This window comes from Oncorhynchus nerka, linkage group LG20 (genome assembly GCF_034236695.1).
Source record: "Oncorhynchus nerka isolate Pitt River linkage group LG20, Oner_Uvic_2.0, whole genome shotgun sequence".
Classification (NCBI taxonomy): domain Eukaryota; kingdom Metazoa; phylum Chordata; class Actinopteri; order Salmoniformes; family Salmonidae; genus Oncorhynchus; species Oncorhynchus nerka.
In genome coordinates, this window is record NC_088415.1 from 24,302,584 (window position 1) to 24,323,990 (window position 21,407).

Sequence of the window (21,407 nt, forward strand, 5' to 3'; positions counted from 1 at the left end):
TAAAGAAGGATTTTTAAGCCTTGAGACAATTGAGAAATGGATTGTGTATGTGTGCCATTCAGAGGGTGAATGGGTAAGACAAAAGATTTAAGTGCCTTTGAACAGGGTATGGTAGTAGGTGCCAGTGTGACAAAGTCAAAATGTAGTTTCCATCAACCTTGCTCGCATTCCGCGCAATGCAGATATCAAAGAACACCGCAGTTTGCGGGCAGAGTAGTGGGTGAAACCATTCACTTCAGAAAAAGGTGTGATATAAATACAGTTTCCTTTCATTATGTGTTGTCGAATTCATCCAAATATTTGAGGCCATACTAGTAAGGTTGGCAATATGAGAGGTCTTCAGACAGATTTTTGTATTATTTTCCTTGAAAGAACTAGTGGAATTTTGAGTTCTTCTCTCCTATTTGGAAAGTTGGTCTGCCTGTTCTTTAGTTTGAGAGAGATATTCTGAGAGGTTTGTGTCTCCTTCCTCTGTACATAAAAAAAAAAGATAAAAACTATATAACACAATAGTGGCAAACTGGTTCATATATCCCAAAGTCAATAGCAAATGTGACTATGTACATATTTATGTCACCATTAATGTATTTAAAGCCTATTCCGGCAAGTTATCCAGGTATTTGCTGGCTTGGCTAGCCATGTTAACAAAGCGCTAACTTGCACTATAACATGCACCTGTATGCGCATGTTGATTTTGTACCCCCACACCAGACACGATCAGGACACGCCGGTTAACATATCAAGACAAACTCTGAACCAATTATATTAATTTGAGGACAGGTTGAAAAACATTAAACATTTATGGCAATTTAGCTAGCTAGCTTGCTGTTGCTAGCTAATTTGTCCTGGGATATAAACATTGGGTTGTTATTTTACGTGAAATGCACAAGGTCCTTTACAATTAATCCACAGGTAAAACAAATTCCTTTCTCATCCTCTCTCCTCCTTCCTCAGGCTTCCTTAGTTTTTTTTTTTTTTTTTACTTCTTTGAACCAACTGGAGTGTGGACGTCAGTTCATCTTTCAATCACCCACATGGTTATATGCTTCTAAACACCAATGAGGAGATGGGATAGGCCAAACTTGCATCGCGTTGAGCGTCACAAATAGAACCTATTTATATTTTAGCACCTGGCCACGCAGATGCTTGCGAGCAGTGTGGTTGCAATGATTGAATAACATGTATGGGTACATTTTTTGTGTGCACGCTCTGCGAGCGGTGTGGTCAGCATGTAAGTCAGTGCACTGTAATGTCACACTCTATTGCTAGCAGGTGATTTATTGAAATATGAAGTGAATGTTTTTTCATACTACATTTAAAAGGTTTATAGTATAAAAAGGGTTGTACTTGTGCACTGTATTTATGGATTGATGTCAGTGCCAATAACTGGAACGAATTGCAAAAATCGCTGAAGTTGGAGACTTAGATCTCCCTCACTAACTTTAAGCATCAGCTATCTGAGCAGCTTACCAATCCCTGCAGCTGTACACATCCCATCTGTAAATAGCCCATCCGACTACCTACCTCATCCCCATATTGTTTTTATTGACTTTTTTTGCTCTTTTGCACACCAGTATTTCTACTTGCACATCTATCACTCCAGTGTTAATTTGCTAAATTGTAATTACTTCGCTACTCTGGCCTATTTATTGCCTTACCTCCTTACGCCATTTGCACACACTGTATATATACTTTTTCTATTGTGTTATTGACTGTATGTTTGTTTATTCCATGTGTAACTCTGTGTTGTTGTTTGTGTCGCACTGCTTTGCTTTATCTTGGCCAGGTCGCAGTTGTAAATGAGAACTTGTTCTCAACCGGCCTACCTGCAAAAATAAAATGTGAAATAAATAAATAAATACAAATTCAATCACATTGAGGTCATTACTGTTGCTCCTATCTAAAATCTATATTGTGTCTTACCTAACCAGTGAATGTGTGGCTGTGACCATCCTGTCAATGCCTGTCATCACTGTTTAATATCTTTTGCGGCAGATAAAACCAAGTCAACCTGAAGTGTGAGTGTCCGGGTGGCTATATACAGTTGGTTACACCAGGCGCACAAGTTTGTGTCAAGAACTGCAACGCTGCTGGATTGTCAACATGTGCCAGCATCCCTGTGGAACGCTTTAGACACCTTGTAAGGTCCATGCCCCAGCAATTTGAGGCTGTTCTGAGGGCAAAAAGCATGGGGATGTGCAACTCAATATTAGAAAGGTGTCCTTAATGTTTTGTACACTCAGTGTAGATCTGACATGCAACACATAATTGATGAATGGGATAACAACACTGTCTGTACTACATCAACCTCAACCTTGGTGAAGACATATGTTTTTAAAATAGATATGATAAGTTCTAGGTGAGAACTGGAGAATATCAGTGCTGCATACACCAAGAAAGTGTCAAATTTCACCATTCTGGTAAAAAAAAAAGTTGTAAATTGCTGAGGTGTGGTCACTTTTGAGGGCTCAAGCTCTTCTTGTTTCTTCTTTTATATTTTAGTTAATTGATTATTGTACTGTGAGATACTTACTGCACTGCTAGAAACATAAGCATTTCACTGTACCTGCATTAACATCTGCTAATCTGTGGCTGCGACAAATAGACTTTAATTAGATATGTCTTGGTTGGTCGCAGGGCCTTACCTTCACCACAGTAACCATGCCGTCATTGGTGTGTGGGTCGGTGATGATGGTGAAGTGACCTATGGGGTCACCGCTGATGATCCTGTATACAGCGTTCCAGTTGGGCGAGCGTGGCTGGTCGCGGTCAATCACGGTCAGGTTGGCAACCGCAACATTGATCCGGTTCTCTGGAACCTCCCCCGAAAACTGGGAGGGGAAAGAAAAAGGGAGAGAGAGATTAGAGGAAGTTAGAGGAAATCTTCTCCTTTGTAGGCAGTCAAATGGCTTAGTTATCATGTCACTCCACAAACTACTCCAGAGCATTAAACTAACTAAACACCCTACTGTCCTCTGCCTCCACATTCTGTCTTGTTCTGAATAATTTTCTTGTTGCGCCCTCCTACTCCCATCTTTGGTGAGAACAGAGTTTTCTTCCTTTATGTTCTTCTGAGAAACTGAGGGAGCAAGAGAGAGAGCAAGGGATGGAGGGAGAGAAAATGCCTGATTTTGGGAAGGCTCAAGCAGCAGTGTGCATGTGTTTGTGCCTCTTTCTGAGTGGGTTTTAGAGGTTCTCTCGCAGCAGAAACGTGCTCTGTCCTGATAAGACCACACAGCAGAAGAGTGAGCTGCTGCCTGTCATGCGTCTGTCTGTAATGGTTGGGAACTGATCACAGCTCTACAGCCGTTACAAGGTCAGGGGACTCTCTCTGTATGCCTGGACCGTACACAATAACAACATTAGCCCCCTTACCTACTCCTGACCCCCCAAATACCCCCTACCAACCTTACCTCCGGCCCTATCCACCCCATCACCAGCACTAGCAGTGGTTTCCACGTCTTTCTTCATCTCGTCATAGCAACAGGCGTGTACTACAGCTATAGCGCCGCCACACAGAGTCACCGTGTCGTCATGGGTAACAGGCATGGAGGAGCCGTTGAGCCTCTTATGGTGAGTGTGGGATATCAAAGAGTAAAGCCCCGGCCTAAACACTCCCAACAGACCATAATACCCTGCCATGCCCTCACATAGACACAAAGAGACACAGAGACCCAGCACACAGACACAGGCAGATTAGGGAGCTGTGGCAAGAGGGTTGTCTATAGAGAACCAATGACATTCTTAAGGAAACAGAGGAGTGGTCCTGTTGGTCTGCTAGGATTGGATAAAGAGGCAGCGTGTGTGTGCACACTCTTAACTAAGTCTGCTTTGCCGCTACTATCGGCTAGGCCAGGGTATACTCCATACTAATTTGAGAAAATGTATCTCTGTAATAGGGACCATATATAACCACACTAAGGCAGGGGGAGGTGTAGTGGAGGCAGGGGGAGGTGTAGTGGAGGCATGGGGAGGTGTAGGGGAGACAGGGGGAGATGTAGTGGAGGCAGGGGGAGGTGTAGGGAGGCAGGGGGAGGTGTAGTGGAGGCATGGGGAGGTGTAGGGGAGGCAGGGGGAGGTGTAGTGGAGGCAGGGGAGGTGTAGTGGAGGCAGGGGAGGTGTAGGGGAGGCAGGGGAGGTGTAGTGGAGGCAGGGGGAGGTGTAGGGGAGGCAGGGGAGGTGTAGTGGAGGCAGGGGGAGGTGTAGTGGAGGCAGGGGAGGTGTAGGGGAGGCAGGGGGAGGTGTAGTGGAGGCAGGGGGAGGTGTAGGGGAGGCAGGGGAGGTGTAGTGGAGGCAGGGGGAGGTGTAGTGGAGGCATGGGGAGGTGTAGGGGAGGCAGGGGAGGTATAGTGGAGGCAGGGGGAGGTGTAGTGGAGGCAGGGGGAGGTGTAGGGGAGGCAGGGGGAGGTGTAGTGGAGGCAGGGGAGGTGTAGGGGAGGCAGGGGGAGGTGTAGGGGAGGCAGGGGGAGGTGTAGGGGAGGCAGGAGGAGGTGTAGTGGAGGCAGGGGGAGGTGTAGGGGAGGCAGGGGAGGTGTAGGGGAGGCAGGAGGAGGTGTAGTGGAGGCATGGGGAGGTGTAGGGGGAGGCAGGGGGAGGTGTAGTGGAGGCAGGGGGAGGTGTAGTAGAGGCAGGGGAGGTGTAGGGGAAGCAGGAGGAGGTGTAGTGGAGGCAGGGGAGGTGTAGTGGAGGCCGGGAGAGGTGTAGTGGAGGCAGGGGAGGTGTAAGGGAGGCAGGGGAGGTGTAGTGAAGGTGTAAGGGAGGCAGGGGGAGGTGTATGGAGGCAGGGGAGGTGTAGAGGAGGCAGGGGAGGTGTAGGGGAGGCAGGAGGAGGTGTAGTGGAGGCATGGGGAGGTGTAGGGAGGCAGGGGAGGTGTAGTGGAGGCAGGGGAGGTATAGTAGAGGCAGGGGAGGTGTAGGGGAAGCAGGAGGAGGTGTAGTGGAGGCAGGGGGAGGTGTAGTGGAGGCCGGGGAGGTGTAGGGGAGGCAGGGGGAGGTGTAGTGGAGGCAAGGGGAGGTGTAGTGGAGGCAGGGGGAGGTGTAGGGAGGCAGGGGGAGGTGTAGTGGAGGCAGGGGGAGGTATAGTGGAGGCAGGGAGAGGTATAGTGGAGGCAGGGAGAGGTGTAGTGGAGGCAGGGGAGGTGTAAGGGAGGCAGGGGGAGGTGTAGTGGAGGTAGGGGGAGGTGTAGTGGAGGCAGGAGGAGGTGTAGTGAAGGTGTGAGAGGCAGGGGGAGGTGTATGGAGGCAGGGGGAGGTGTAGGTGGAGGTTTATGGAGGCAGGTGGAGGTGTAGGTGGAGGTGTATGGAGGCAGGGGGAGGTGTAGGGGAGGCAGGGGGAGGTGTAGGGGAGGCAGGGAGAGGTGTAGGTGGAGGTGTATGGAGGCAGGTGGAGGTGTAGGTGGAGGTGTATGGAGGCAGGGGGAGGTGTAGGGGAGGCAGGGGGAGGTGTAGGTGTAGGTAGAGATTAAGGGAGGCAGATGGAGGTGTATGGAGGCAGGGGAGTCGTAGGTGGAGGTTAAGGGAGGCAGGGGAGGTGTAAGGGAGGCAGGGGGAGGTGTAAGGGAGAAAGGGGGATGTGTATGAGAGGCAGGGGGAGGTGTAGGGGAAGGCTGGGGGAGGAGTAGGGGGAAGTGTAGGGGAAGGCTGGGGGAGGAGTAGGGGAGGTGTAGGGAGAAGTAGGGGGAGGTGTAGGGAGAGGTAAGGGGAGGTGGGAGAGGCAGAGGGAGAGAGGGGGGTGACAGGGAGCTTCATCATGGGGCCCAGGTGATGTAAGGATGAGGCAGGAGAACAAGATGCAGGCAAAGCTGGTGTTCCTACTGGCTGGGGTTATTCCTCACTACTGAGCATGGGGTACACACACATGCATGCACGCACACAAACACGTGTACTTTTTTCTAAAACTCACAGAAAGAAACTACACACCAATACAGACACACATAAGCTGTGTTCGAATACCCATACTAACGTACTGTATACCACATACTTATTAAGAGTATATACTACATACTATAAGTTCATTTTAGTATACTGTAAACGAACGGTATCCTTTCAGTTGATGGAACTAGCGCTACACCTGTCTCCTGGAAGTTGATGCTGTTGCTATGTAACTTCTGGCTAGCTTGTTAGCATAACAAATTACTAGCTAGACATCTTATGACTTCATTAACAATGTCCATTGAGAATGCACAATGACCATCTCACTTAGCTATGCTAAGAATGATGTGAATAATCAAGTCAATAAACTCTGGGTAGTTAGTTAGATAGCATATAGTTAATATACTGGCAAGTTCGATGTATTAGTAGCCAACTAATGTTATGTAGCTAGCTAACATACCGGTACATACTGCTGTAATGATATGCTATGCGGTTCGTAAGGATAGTGTAGCTAACAAATTGTCAGCCAACATAACGTATAACGTAACTTATTTAAAAAGTCATTACTTTATTACATTGCTCAACATTTTCTTAACATTTGTCATAATTAGTTAAAGCAATGAATTTGTATCTGCTCTCATTGGATTTTGGCAGCATATTTTCCACCATTTTCTTCAAATCTGAAAACGTTGTGAAGCCACTCCCATTTTCTGAAGAATTGCATTATGGGCCCTTAAAGCACTTAAATAGTGTCCACTGCTTGTATACTTCGTATTTTGGGCGAATGTAGTTTGACATCCGGAAACTTTTGGCATACTAACTATATCCATACTATGACCAATAAACATACTACATACTCAATTTACGTCACAAATAATATGATCAGTGCGGATAGTATAAGTATTCGAACACAGCAATACTCTATTACAGATAATCACACAAATAGACAAACACATCCACTTTGAAACACACACAAACCCCACCCACTGCCTGTCTGCCCACCTTGAAAAATAGGCCAGCCTCTGATAGGCCTGATGAAATATTAATCTCAAACATTAAAGAGAAATTCCCCAAACGTTCTATTTCTGGGACGCTTTGATAGATTTACTGCAAACCCTAAATATTTGCATAATGGCATGCGTTGTCGACAAAATTGATTTTATGTAGCCTACTGGTAAACTGAATGATTTATAGAGGGAGCTTGTAAAAAGTGCTCTGCTCATCGTGGCTCCAAGACCTTTACTTTGCAAAATAACAGGGCCAATCATCATTAATATCAGCCAGAACATTTATTTAGCTACCCCCATCTGTGCTGGGTGATTGAAATGCACTTTAACCCACACAAATACAGTGGACGAGACTCCATTACAAACTACTATCATCATTACACTGCCACAACTGTAGAATCCTAATGCAGTAAAGAAGAGTCTGATTTAAAATGGGCCTGACTGTGTGTGTATGTTCTCCGAATGGACATGTTATAGCTAGAATAGTACATCATATCTAATACTGTACCTCCTTAGTCGCTTCTTACCTACCACACTCACTTCTCCTTTAACCCACCACCAGATGGGTATAAATAACAAAGGAAGACATTGAATATCCCTTTGAGCATGGTGAAGTTATTAATGTCACTTTGGATGCTGTATCAATACACCCAGTCACTACAAAGATACAGGCATCATAATCTAAACTGTTAGGTCATCTTTATGATGTCCCTTTCTTTCCTCTCACTTCTGTCTCTTACCTTTCTTATATCCCTGTCTTCCCTGCTCTCCCTCCATCTCCCTCTCTCTTGCTAAATGTCCTTCGTTCCTCCCCTTCTTCCTCACCTCTCAGTGCTCTACTAATGATTGTACCGTGAAGCTCTCTACCTGAATAAGCTGTTTCCTGTTGCATTGGAGTGCTGATAAACAGCTGAATTAATCAGCTCAGATCACCCCCTGGGCCACCGGAGAGCCCAGCACGCCTTAATGACTGACACGGGGTTAATGAGACACACACACACGCACACACAGACACACACACACACACGCACACATACACACACACGACTACACATGCTCAAGGGCCTGTCCCCAAATTTTACAACAATCTCAGATCAACGCTAAAGCTTCTCTCTCTCTCTCTCTCTCTCTCTCTCTCTCTCTCTCTCTTCTCTCTTTCTCACCTCACCTTCTCTAGCTGATGGGGTGTGAGAGGGACATTTCATTGTGTTTGCCACATAAGGAATATAAGTTAACTCATACAAACTATTACCACCTGCACTGTGTAGTACCTGTCACACATACCCAGGACCCAGATTCCAATTCAGCTCATGTCCTGTCATATCTTTGCTTACAACCATAAGATGAGTTATCTTCTTAATTGCTTACACATAAATAACTTAAAAGGTCTGAAGTATACCTCCTCTGCTATACACACCCTCACATGCTCCAACAAAGTAACACAGAATCATTGCTCCCTATACACCATTGTGTCAAGCACCTCGCTGTAGAAATTAGTGCCGAAGAATCCCCTTACTTACTGTTTCAGCTAACCATCCCTTACTCTTTTAGCCATCCTACCCATTCCAGCCATCCAGAGTTTTCTTAGTTCCCAACTATCAGGAATACCGCTTCTACTCCCTGCCCCCCCCACCTCCACCCCACCCCTCCTCGCCCTGCCCACCTCCCCTATCCCTGCATCCCTCCACTCACCCTCCACACATTTACTATATCTGACAGCACAGTGCCTCCAGGGTACAACTGTGTGTGTGTCTGTCTGTCTCTTTGGTGTGTGCATGTGCATGCACTTTTTGAGCCCAGGCTTGGTTAAGAGGTACTCATCACTGCTGGGGGAACTATAACAATCAACATTCCCCGGGTAAGCAGAAGATGTATGGATACGTTGGCAGCAATGTGTGCTAGTCTCCATGCCGTTTGATCACACACTTCATTATTTACTGTGCCTCCAGGAATGACCTTTTCTTTTATATACGTTAAGGATCATCCTCATAACCATTATCACCACTATTATCATAAGTAGGTCTACTTGCTATTGTTTTCTGGGTGATGAAAGCTGAAGATTGGACATTTATTTCACTCAGGTCAGGTGTGTGTGCTTTCTCTGAGATGATGCAAGGGCTGTGTTTCACCCCTTCCCCTCTCCCTCTCTCCTCATCCCTCTCATCTTCTATCCTTCCCCCTGACTTCCACTCCTCCATCTCCCATTCCTTCCCCATCCCCCTCCATGTTCCCCTTCCCTCTCTCCTCCCTCCACTCACAGTTCTGGAGGTGAGCTCGGGGGGGTTGTCATTGATATCTGTGACAGAGATGATGGCGGTGGCCGTGTTGGACAGGCCAAAGTTTAGGTTGCCCTCCATGTCCGTGGCCTGGACGATGATGCTGTACTGGGACACTTTCTACAAGACAAACATACAGAGAGAAGAATATAAACAGTTAAGCAGAGCAACCAGTGATCAAACAAAGCACTCAATTGGCAAATACACAGTGTACAAAACATTAGGAATACCTGCTCTTTCCATGACAGAGACTGACCAGGTGAATCCAGGTGAAATCTATGATCCCTTATTGATGTCACTTGTTAAATCCTCTTCAATCAGTGTAGAGGAAGTTGAGGAGACAGGTTTAATAATGAATTTTAAGCCTTGAGACAATTGACACATTAATTGTGTACGAGTGCCATTCACAGGGTGAATGAGCAAGACAAAAGATTTGAGTGCCTTTGAATGGGGTATGGTAGTAGGTGACAGGCAAACCAGTTTGAGTGTGACAAGAACTGCAACGCTGCTGGGTTTCCTGTGTGTATCAAGAATGGTCCACCACCCAAAGGAAATCCAGCTAACTTGACGCAACTGTGGGAAGCATTGGAGTCAACATGGGCCAGCATCCCTGTGGAACGCTGGACACCTTGTAGTCCATGTCCCGACCAATTGAGGCGGTTCTGAGGGCAATAGGGGATGGTGTAACTCAATATTAGGAAGTTGTTCCTAATGTTTTGTGTACTCAATGTACACACAACTGCATAATGAGTACAAGGAGGTCAATGTATCATTTTCTTTAGGTTGTGCAGAAACAATAATCCATTTTACAGACCAGACATTTTGTCTCTCTCTCACACACGTTAGGTTGCCTCTACACCCATGGTTCTCTCCTCAGCAACAAACCTTGAGCCTGGTGACAGCTTTGCCAGTGTGGGCTGGTCTATCTGTCTGTCTGATGTAATTAGAAGCAAAGGGACTCGTTTATCCCCTCCCCTGGCTGTCCCCTCCCCTGTTCTTCCTACTCTACACCTTACACCTGTACCTTAGCCCCTACCCCGGGCCCCATCACTCACCTTAATGGGAGCCCAGGCACTTTGAAAAGGAACACTGTGGTGAAATTGTTCTTCAAATCAAATCAAATTCATTTGTCACATACACATGGTTAGCAGATGTTAATGCAAGTGTAGCAAAATGCTTGCGCTTCTAGTTCCGACCATGCAGTAATATCTAACAAGTAATATTACCTAACAATTTCACAAAAACTGCCTTATACACACAAGTGTAAAGGAGTGAATACGAATATTCACATAAAAATATATAAATGAGTGATGGCTGAATGGCATAGGCAAGATGCAGTAGAATCTACTAGAATCTCAAATGATCCTGCGGGCCTGATCGAACCTCCTTGGGGGCCGGTTCCGTATGGGTTAGGGTTCCGTATGTTTGACACCCCTGCAGTAGATGGTATAGCGTACAGTATATACATATGAGATGAGTAATGTAGGGTATGTAAACATAATATAAAGTGGCTAGTGGTAAATTGATTACAACAATTTTTCCATTATTAAAATGGCTGGAGTTGAGTCAGTATGTTGGCAGCAGCCACTCAATGTTAGTGATGGCTGTTTAACAGTCTGATGGCCTTGAGATAGAAGCTGTTTTTCAGTCTCTCAGTCCCAGCTTTGATGTACCTGTACTGACCTCGCCTTCTGGATGATAGCGGGGTGAACAGGCAGTGGCTCGGGTGGTTGTTGTCCTTGATGATCTTTTGGCCTTCCTGTGACATCGGGTGGTGTAGGTGTCCTGGAGGGCAGGTAGTTTGCACCCGGTGATGCGTTGTGCAGACCTCACAACCCTCTGGAAAGCCTTCCGGTTATGGGCGGAGCAGCTGCCGTACCAGGCGGTGATACAGCCCGACAGGATGCTTTCGATTGTGCATCTGCATCCTGAGGTTGAAGAGGCGCTGCTGCGCCTTCTTCACCACGCTGTCTGTGTGGGTGGGCCATTTGAGTTTGTCCGTGATGGGTACGCCGAGGAACTTAAAACTCTCCACCCTCTCCACTACTGTTCCGTCAATGTAGATAGGGGGCTGCTCCCTCTGCTGTTTCCTGAAGTCCACGATCATCTCCTTTGTTTTGTTGACATTGAGTGTGAGGTTATTTTCCTGACACCACATCCTCCCTGTAGGCCGTCTCGTCGTTGTTGGTAATCAAGCCTACCACTGTAGTGTCGCCTGCAAACTTGATGATTGAGTTGGAGGTGTGCATGGCCACACAGTCGTGGGTGAACAGGTAGTACAGGGGAGGGCTGAGAATGCACCCTTGTGGGAACCCAGTGTTGAGGATCAGCGGGGTGGAGATGTTGTTACCTACCCTCACCACCTGGGGGCAGCCCGTCAGGAAGTCCAGGACCCAGTTGCACAGGGCGGGGTCGAGACCCAGGGTCTCAAGCTTTTTGGATGGTACTATGGTGTTAAATGCTGAGCTGTAGTCGATGAACAGCATTCTCACGTAGGTATTCCTTTTGTCCAGATGGGATAGGGCAGTGTGCAGTGTGATGGTAATTGCGTCGTCTGTGGACCTATTGGGGCGGTAAGCAAATTGGAGTGGGTCTAGGGTGTCAGGTAGGGTGGAGGTGATATGGTCCTTGACTAGTCTCTCAAAGCACTTCATGATGACGGAAGTGAGTGCTAGAGAGCGGTAGTCATTTAGCTCAGTTACCGTAGCTTTCTTGGGAACAGGAACAGTGGTGGCCCTCTTGAAGCATGTGGGGACTGCAGACTGGGATAAGGATTGATTGAATATGTCTGTAAACACACCATCCAGCTGGTCTGCACATGCTCTGAGGACGCGGCTGGGGATGCCGTCTGGGCCTGCAGCCTTGCGAGGGTTAACACGTTTAAATATTTTACTCACCTTGGCTGCAGTGAAGGAGAGACCGCAGGTTTTGGTAGCGGGCCGTGTCAGTAGCACTGTATTCTCCTCCTAAAAGTTGTTTAGTCTGTCTGGGAGCAAGGCATCGTGATCCGCGACGGGGCTGGTTTTACTTTTCTTTTTTTTCCTTTTCCTGTACAGCACTTTGAGATATCAGCTGATGTACGAAGGGCTATATAAATACATTTGATTTGATTTGATTTTGATTTGATATTTTATAGTCCGTGATTGACTGTAGACCCTGCCACATACCTCTCGTGTCTGAGCCGTTGAATTGTGACTCCACTTTGTCTCTGTACTGACGCTTAGCTTGTTTGATTGCCTTGCGGAAGGAATAGCTACACTGTTTGTATTCGGTCATGTTTCCGGTCACCTGGCCCTGATTAAAAGCAGTGGTTCGTGCTTTCAGTTTTGCCCGAATGCTGCCATCAATCCACGGGTTCTGGTTTGGGAATGTTTTAATAGACGCTGTGGCTACAACATCACCAATGCACTTGTTAATAAACCTGCACACCGAACCAGGGTATTCGTCAATGTTGTTGTTCACCGCAATAAGGAACATATCAAATCAAATCAAATCAAATCAAATTTTATTTGTCACATACACATGGTTAGCAGATGTTAATCCGAGTGTAGCGAAATGCTTGTGCTTCTAGTTCCGACAATGCAGTGATAACCAACAAGTAATCTAACTAACAATTCCAAAACTACTGTCTTATACACAGTGTAAGGGGATAAGGAATATGTACATAAGGATATATGAATGAGTGATGGTACAGAGCAGCATACAGTAGATGGTATCGAGTACAGTATATACATATGAGATGAGTATGTAGACAAAGTAAACAAAGTGGCATAGTTAAAGTGGCTAGTGACATAAGAATGCAGTCGATGATCTAGAGTACAGTATATACATATGCATATGAGATGAATAATGTAGGGTAAGTAACATTATATAAGGTAGCATTGTTTAAAGTGGCTAGTGATATATTTACATCATTTCCCATTATTAAAGTGGCTGGAGTTGGGTCAGTGTCAATGACAGTGTGTTGGCAGCAGCCACTCAATGTTAGTGGTGGCTGTTTAACAGTCTGATGGCCTTGAGATAGAAGCTGTTTTTCAGTCTCTCGGTCCCAGCTTTGATGCACCTGTACTGACCTCGCCTTCTGGATGATAGCGGGGTGAACAGGCAGTGGTTCGGGTGGTTGATGTCCTTGATGATCTTTATGGCCTTCCTGTAACATCGGGTGGTGTAGGTGTCCTGGAGGGCAGGTAGTTTGCCCCGGTGATGCGTTGTGCAGACCTCACTACCCTCTGGAGAGCCTTACGGTTGAGGGCGGAGCAGTTGCCGTACCAGGCGGTGATACAGCCCGCCAGGATGCTCTCGATTGTGCATCTGTAGAAGTTTGTGAGTGCTTTTGGTGACAAGCCAAATTTCTTCAGCCTCCTGAGGTTGAAGAGGCGCTGCTGCGCCTTCTTCACGACGCTGTCAGTGTGAGTGGACCAATTCAGTTTGTCTGTGATGTGTATGCCGAGGAACTTAAAACTTGCTACCCTCTCCACTACTGATCCATCGATGTGGATAGGGGGTGTTCCCTCTGCTGTTTCCTGAAGTCCACAATCATCTCCTTAGTTTTGTTGACGTTGAGTGTGAGGTTATTTTCCTGACACCACACTCCGAGGGCCCTCACCTCCTCCCTGTAGGCCGTCTCGTCGTTGTTGGTAATCAAGCCTACCACTGTTGTGTCGTCCGCAAACTTGATGATTGAGTTGGAGGCGTGCATGGCCACGCAGTCGTGGGTGAACAGGGAGTACAGGAGAGGGCTCAGAACGCACCCTTGTGGGGCCCCGTGTTGAGGATCAGCGGGGAGGAGATGTTGTTGCCTACCCTCACCACCTGGGGCGGCCCGTCAGGAAGTCCAGAACCCAGTTGCACAGGGCGGGGTCGAGACCCAGGGTCTCGAGCTTGATGACGAGCTTGGAGGGTACTATGGTGTTGAATGCCGAGCTGTAGTCGATGAACAGCATTCTCACATAGGTATTCCTCTTGTCCAGGTGGGTTAGGGCAGTGTGCAGTGTGGTTGAGATTGCATCGTCTGTGGACCTATTTGGGCGGTAAGCAAATTGGAGTGGGTCTAGGGTGTCAGGTAGGGTGGAGGTGATATGGTCCTTGACTAGTCTCTCAAAGCACTTCATGATGACGGAAGTGAGTGCTACAGGGCGGTAGTCGTTTAGCTCAGTTACCTTAGCTTTCTTGGGAACAGGAACAATGGTGGCCCTCTTGAAGCATGTGGGAACAGCAGACTGGTATAGGGATTGATTGAATATGTCCGTAAACACACCGGCCAGCTGGTCTGCGCATGCTCTGAGGGCGCGGCTGGGGATGCCGTCTGGGCCTGCAGCCTTGCGAGGGTTAACACCTTTAAATGTCTTATTCACCTCGGCTGCAGTGAAGGAGAGACCGCATGTTTTCGTTGCAGGCCGTGTCAGTGGCAATGTATTGTCCTCAAAGCGGGCAAAAAGTTATTTAGTCTGCCTGGGAGCAAGACATCCTGGTCCGTGACTGGGCTGGGTTTCTTCTTGTAGTCCGTGATTGACTGTAGACCCTGCCACATGCCTCTTGTGTCTGAGCCATTGAATTGAGATTCCACTTTGTCTCTGTACTGACGCTTAGCTTGTTTAATAGCCTTGCGGAGGGAATAGCTGCATTGTTTATATTCGGACATATTACCAGACACCTTGCCCTGATTAAAAGCAGTGGTTTGCGCTTTCAGTTTCACGCGAATGCTGCCATCAATCCACGGTTTCTGGTTTGGGAATGTTTTTATCGTTGCTATGGGAACGACATCTTCGACGCACGTTCTAATGAACTCGCACACCGAATCAGCGTATTCGTCAATATTTCCATCTGACGCAATACGAAACATGTCCCAGTCCACGTGATGGAAGCAGTCTTGGAGTGTGGAGTCAGCTTGGTCTGACCAGCGTTGGACAGACCTCAGCGTGGGAGCCTCTTGTTTTAGTTTCTGCCTGTAGGCAGGGATCAGCAAAATGGAGTCGTGGTCAGCTTTTCCGAAAGGGGGCGGGGCAGGGCCTTATATGCGTCGCGGAAGTTAGAGTAACAATGATCCAAGGTTTTACCACCCCTGGTTGCGCAATCGATATGCTGGTAAAATTTAGGAGTCTTGTTTTCAGATTAGCTTTGTTAAAATCCCCAGCTACAATGAATGCAGCCTCCGGATAAATGGTTTCCAGTTTGCAAAGAGTTAAATAAAGTTCGTTCAGAGCCATCGATGTGTCTGCTTGGGGGGATATATACGGCTGTGATTATAATCGAGGAGAATTCTCTTGGAAGATAATGCGGTCTACATTTGATTGTGAGGAATTCTAAATCAGGTGAACAGAAGGATTTGAGTTCCTGTATGTTTCCTTCATCACACCATGTCTCGTTAGTCATGAGGCATACGCCCGCCACTCTTCTTACCAGAAAGATGTTTGTTTCTGTCGGCGCGATGCGTGGAGAAACCCGTTGGCTGCACCGCGTCGGATAGCGTCTTCCCAGTAAGCCATGTTTCTGTGAAGCAGAGAACGTTGCAGTCTCTGATGTCCCTCTGGAATGCTACCCTTGCTCGGATTTCGTCAACCTTGTTGTCAAGAGACTGGACATTGGCAAGAAGAATGCTGGGGAGTGGTGCGCGATGTGCCCTTTTTCGGAGTCTGACCAGAACACCGCCTCGTTTCCCTCTTTTTCGGAGTCGTTTCCTTGGGTCGCTGCATGCGATCCATTCCGTTGTCCTGTTTGTAAGGCAGAACACCGGATCCGCGTCGCGGAAAACATATTCTTGGTCGTACTGATGGTGAGTTGGCGCTGATCTTATATTCAGTAGTTCTTCTCGACTGTATGTAATGAAACCTAAGATGACCTGGGGTACTAATGTAAGAAATAACACGTAAAAAAACAAAAAACTGCATAGTTTCCTAGGAACGCGAAACGAGGCGGCCATCTCAGTCGGCGCCGGAAGTTGTTAACATCCCAGTCCACGTGATCGAAGCAATCTTGAATCTTGAATCCTATTGGTCGGACCAGCGTTGAACAGACCTGAGCGTGGGTGCTTCCTGTTTTAGTTTCTGTCTATAGGCTGGGAGCAACAAAATGGAGTCGTGGTCAGCTTTTCCAAAGGGAGGAAGGGGGAGGGCCTTATATGCGTTGCAGAAGTTAGAATAACAGTGGTCTAGGGTTTTGGCAGCCCTGGTAGCACAATCGATATGCTGATAGAATTTGGGGAGCCTTGTTTTCAGATTAGCCTTGTTAAATCCCTGGCTACAATAAATGCAGCCTCAGGATATGTGGTTTCCAGTTTACATAGAGTCCAATGAAGTTCTTTCAGGGCCGTCGATGTGTCTGCTTGTGGGGGAATATACACGACTGTGATTATGATTGAAGATAATTCTCTTGGTAGATAATGCGGTCAGCATTTGATTGTGAGGGATTCTAAGTCAGGTGAACAAAAGGACTTGAGTTCCTGTATGTTGTTAGGATCACACCACGTCTTGTTAATCATAAGGTATACACCCCTGCACTTCTTCTTACCAGAGAGATGCTTGTTTCTGCCGGCGCGATGCGTGAAGAAACCAGGTGGCTGTACCGACTCAGATAGCGTGTCTCGAGTGAGCCATGTTTCCGTGAAACAAAGAACGTTAAGTCTTGGGTGTCTCTCTGGAATGCTACCCTTGCTTGGATATGGTCTACCTTGTTGTCAAGAGACTGGACATTGGAGAGTAGTATGCTCGGGAGCGGTGAGTGATGTGCCCATTTACGAAGCCTGACCAGAAGACCGCTCCGTCTGCCCCTTCTACGGCGCCATTGTTTTGGGTCGCCGGCTGTGATCCGATCCATTGTCCTGGATGGTGGACCGAACAGAGGATCTGCTTCGGGAAAGTCCTATTCCTGGTCGTAATGTTGGTAAGTTGATTTTGCTCTTATATCCAATAGTTCCTCCCGACTGTATGTAATAAAACCTAAGATTACCTGGGGTAACAATGTAAGAAATAACTGCATTCTTAGAGCTGTGTGTAGGGCTGTAGCGATCACGACATTTCGTCAGCTGGTAATTGTCAAGCAAATTACTGATGGTCTCACGGTAATTGACCGTTAATTAGCATAAACACGTTTAGCATCTCCTGGCTTCCACACGTAGCCTACAAGCCACTGATGCAGACCTTTGGAACATCTACATTTTAAAAAGTCTAATAAATCCATGTAATATAGCCTACACCATCACAATATATTTAGACGGGTCTAAAGAAATATGATATGAAGAAAATGTAGTCTATTTCGGATGGACAGAACAGCATACTCTGAGTTGTCCTTATGTTAGGCCCAGATATGGCTACACTAGTTAATTTAGCAGACAAGATTTGCTTAGAATTCTGTGGCAATCTTTTTAATTATTTGATATAATGAAGAACACAATTGAACACAGCTTAATAAAATAGAAAGGATATTTTCTTCAAACGTTTTCAAAGGAAGTGCACACATGTGGCTATTCTGTGTTGAGCGGTTAACAACAAAATGGATCCTCCTTATATGCTTCATTTAGAGTTATTTATGCAACTTTATTTGTGATACAAACGTTGGGTTATATGTTTTGATGTTTAATACATTCTGAGGCTGCATGATGGAACTCCAATGATGATTTGAAAAAAGTTGCAAGCTGCCCACATTTGATCAGTCTCTAATTCACAATTTGACGAGCACTTGATAATATTCTCACCAGGCCTCAAATTTCCTGGCAGCATCCCTCTTGTGTGGCCATAATGCACCCTAAAAAAATCCATGCCTTTTGTAGCCAAAGTGGCCGTTGTGCCCTTGGGTTGAATTTAATAAGCAAATTATAATTCCCTTCTGCCGTCTGCGGTGCTCCGAAGCACCTCTCACTCACATGGTTCTCTCAGATGTAGCCAATACCCATCACGTGATCAGGTCCTTCTCACAGGTATTTCAAATAAGAAGTAGGCTACAAGTGAATGAAATCAAATAACATTTTATTGGTCACATACACATATTTGGCAGATGTTGTTGAGTGTGAGGCAAAATGCTTGTGTTCCTAGCTCCCGAGTGGCGCAGCAGTCTAAGGCACTGCATTTCAGTGTTGCGGCATCACTACAGCCTGAGGTTCGATCCCAAGCTGTGTCACAACCGGCCAGGACCGGGAGTCCCATAGGGCAGCGCACAATTGGCCCAGTGTCGTCCATGCTAGGTTGTGTACTCTTTGTTCACCCATGACTGCGTGGCCACGCACGCAACACTGAGATGCAGTGCCTTAGACTGCTGCACCATTCGGGAGGCCCCATCAGACTATTCTTAATTTAATGTTATCTTTACATATACTAAATAATATTCGTTTTGACTTAAAATGGACCATTATCATACATACACCTGTCTCGGAACAGGGGCATGGGGAAAAATACATGTAATCTATGCACTTAAATAGCGAATGGAGGACTATGCACTTAAATAGCGAATAGAGTACGCTTTTCCCATGGTTCATGTTCATGCTAGCCAAGTAGGCTATACTCCTGTTGTAAAGCAAAGCAATGTGCTTAATATTAGAAAAGTTGATAAATAAATATAGCAGGCCCAGCCTATGGGATTTTCCTCTTTTTAATAGAGGCCATCAAAACTCTGTTTTCTCAAGCAATTGCATAACCTATAGAAATCTTGTACGCCATGAGCTAATGGGCACTCCTTTTCAATTACATTTGCATTGATGTCAGAGTGATTAGACATGGTGGAGGAGGAATAATGATCTGGGGCTGTTTTTCATGGTTTGTGCTAGGCCCCTTAGTTCCAGTGAAGGGAAATCTTAACGCTACAGCATACAATGACATTCTAGACAATTCTGTGCTTCCAACTTTGTGGCAACAGTTTGGGGAAGGCCCTTTTCTGTTTCAGCATGACAGTGTCCCTTTGCACAAAGAAAGGTCCATACAGAAATGGTTTGTCAAGATCGGTGTGGAAGAACTTGACTGGTCTGCACAGAGCTCTGACCTCAACCCCATCAAACACCTTTGGGATGAATTGGAATGCCAACTGCGAGCCAGGCCTAATCACTGAAAAGAGTCCCCGTAGCAATGTTCCAACTTCCAGTGGAAAGCCTTCCCAGAAGAGTGTAGGCTGTTATAGCAGCAAAGAGGGGACCATCTCCATATTAGTGCCCATCATTTTGGAATGAGATGTTTTGCGTGCAGTTGTCTGCATACTTTTGGTCATGTAGTTTGTATAGACCATGTAGTTTGTATAGACCAAGGGAAACCAAAACAGCTGTGCCACTCTGCTGAGCTGTCCATGGTGCTGCAACCCTTAGAATGCTGAAATATTCATAGTTTTTTATTATAATGGTATGTACATGTGTTTTTGTGAAAAGTGTTTGTGTGTATGTGTGTGTCCCTCCCTCTCTTCCACCTGTACCAGACTGCTGTTAATGGGCTACAGACAGCAGGCAGACAGGCAGGCAGACAGACAGACAGACAGACAGACAGACAGACAGACAGACAGACAGACAGACAGGCAGACAGACAGACAGACAGACAGACAGACAGACAGACAGACAGACAGACAGACAGACAGACAGACAGACAGACAGACAGACAGACAGACAGACAGGCAGGCAGGCAGGCAGACAGGGCAGACAGGCAGACAGGGGGGACAGGGGGGACAGGGGGGACAGGACCTGGGAGCTGTCAGGATAATATGTCTCTTCCCTGGAATTCCCAATTACACTCCCAGTGTCTCCCTCCACTGCTAATTACAGAGTAAATATCCCAATTAGACTGTGACTCCAAATCAGGAGGATTAGACAGCTCAGCTCAGCAGTTGCCTCTCAACCCCCAATAACCACACACACATTCACATGCACTGACACACACACAGTGACATCCACACATGCACACACAAATACTCAGCCACATGGACACACAAGCGTGCACAAACACATGCACACACACACACCCTCCCACATAATTACACATGCTTCCTCTTTATTTTCTTAACATGTTGTCTAGGAGCACTAGCTAGCCTGCCAGCCCCAATATTGGTGATCTACAGTGTTTACACCAGGCCCACTACTTAGACAAGTCAATAATTATGTAGAGCACCTCGGAAACTCTAAACCACTTCACCATTACACACTACACTGCACTGTTACTGTAATGTACTAACTCTACAGAGCTGCTGTCACTGACTCTACACTTCATAGACCAGGAGGAAACAAAGGGAAAGAGAAAAGACCCAGAGGCCTGTATCTGAGAAGTCTACAGGTAAAAACAATCAAGAAGGAAAGTGAGAGCTAAGGATAAGAAGAGCAGTATAAAGATTGAGGAAGAAGGGAAAGTGTTGAAAGGCATGTGTGTTGTAGGAGAGAGGAGTCAGGGGAGAAAGCGATAGATGAAAGAGGGGTGAGAGGGGGCACACTTAGACATCTGGCTTCTTAGAGAAGCCCCGCTTTATGCAAGTCTCTCTTGAGGAGAGGCAGACAGAGAGACCTTATGGGACTCTAGCCTAACTCTGAAAACTGGGCTAGTAACAGTAGCGGCAGTACCACTTTCTCTCTCTCTCTCCCTCCTGGTCTGTTAAGTATTTATGTTTATGTTTTATGCACTCAGATTTCTGCAAGGGTAAGGGCTTTTTTATCTGTTCTCTATGGGAGTGATGGAGGAAACTTTCTGGTGTACATACATTTGTGTGCTTCAACAGATATTGTGTGTTTGTGCAAAAGAAAGAGAGAATGTTGTGTATTTCAGTGTGATCTTATTTACAGTGTGTGTGTGTGTGTGTGTGTGTGTGTGTGTGTGTGTGTGTGTGTGTGTGTGTGTGCGTGTGTGTTTGTGTGTTAGCTCTAACCCAACATTGGGAATGAGTCAGGTTAGATAAGCAGTCTCCCGATAAGACAAAGCTGGAACAGCAAGCAGCGGTTCAGCTAAGATGTTTTCCTCTGTCTCCATCAATTTACCTCTTATTTTCCCTCCCTCCTTCCCTCCCTTGTGTGTCTGCCATATTGTTATATTGTGTGTCTGCCTCTCTGTATCACTATATTATCTCTCATTCCTCCATTACTTTATTTTCTTTTTCAATGTCTCTCATCATCTTTTCTTCTTCCTTCAGTCTTTTCTGTGACCAACCATTCTCTTCCTTCTCTCTATACTTCACGGTGTGTGTTTGTATGTTTGTCTCTCTCTCTCTCCCACACATACACTAGGGTTGGGCGGTATCCAGATTGTCATACCGTGATACAATTTCTGTACCATACCGGGGTATATGGTATTACTAGGTATTATTA

The 21,407-nt window shown here is 46.4% G+C and overlaps 1 protein-coding gene across 1 annotated transcript in view; it reads right to left on the bottom strand.

Annotated features, from left to right (window-relative positions):
• LOC115102119 (cadherin-4-like) overlaps positions 1-21,407 on the bottom strand; it is a 555,321-nt gene that overhangs the window by 52,528 nt on the left and 481,386 nt on the right. The window contains exons 9-10 of the mRNA XM_029621715.2: positions 9,137-9,274; positions 2,646-2,831 (exon numbers count right to left, since the gene is read on the bottom strand). Coding sequence (XP_029477575.2) covers positions 2,646-2,831; positions 9,137-9,274 — 324 coding nt within the window. The remainder of the gene's footprint in view (positions 1-2,645; positions 2,832-9,136; positions 9,275-21,407) is intronic.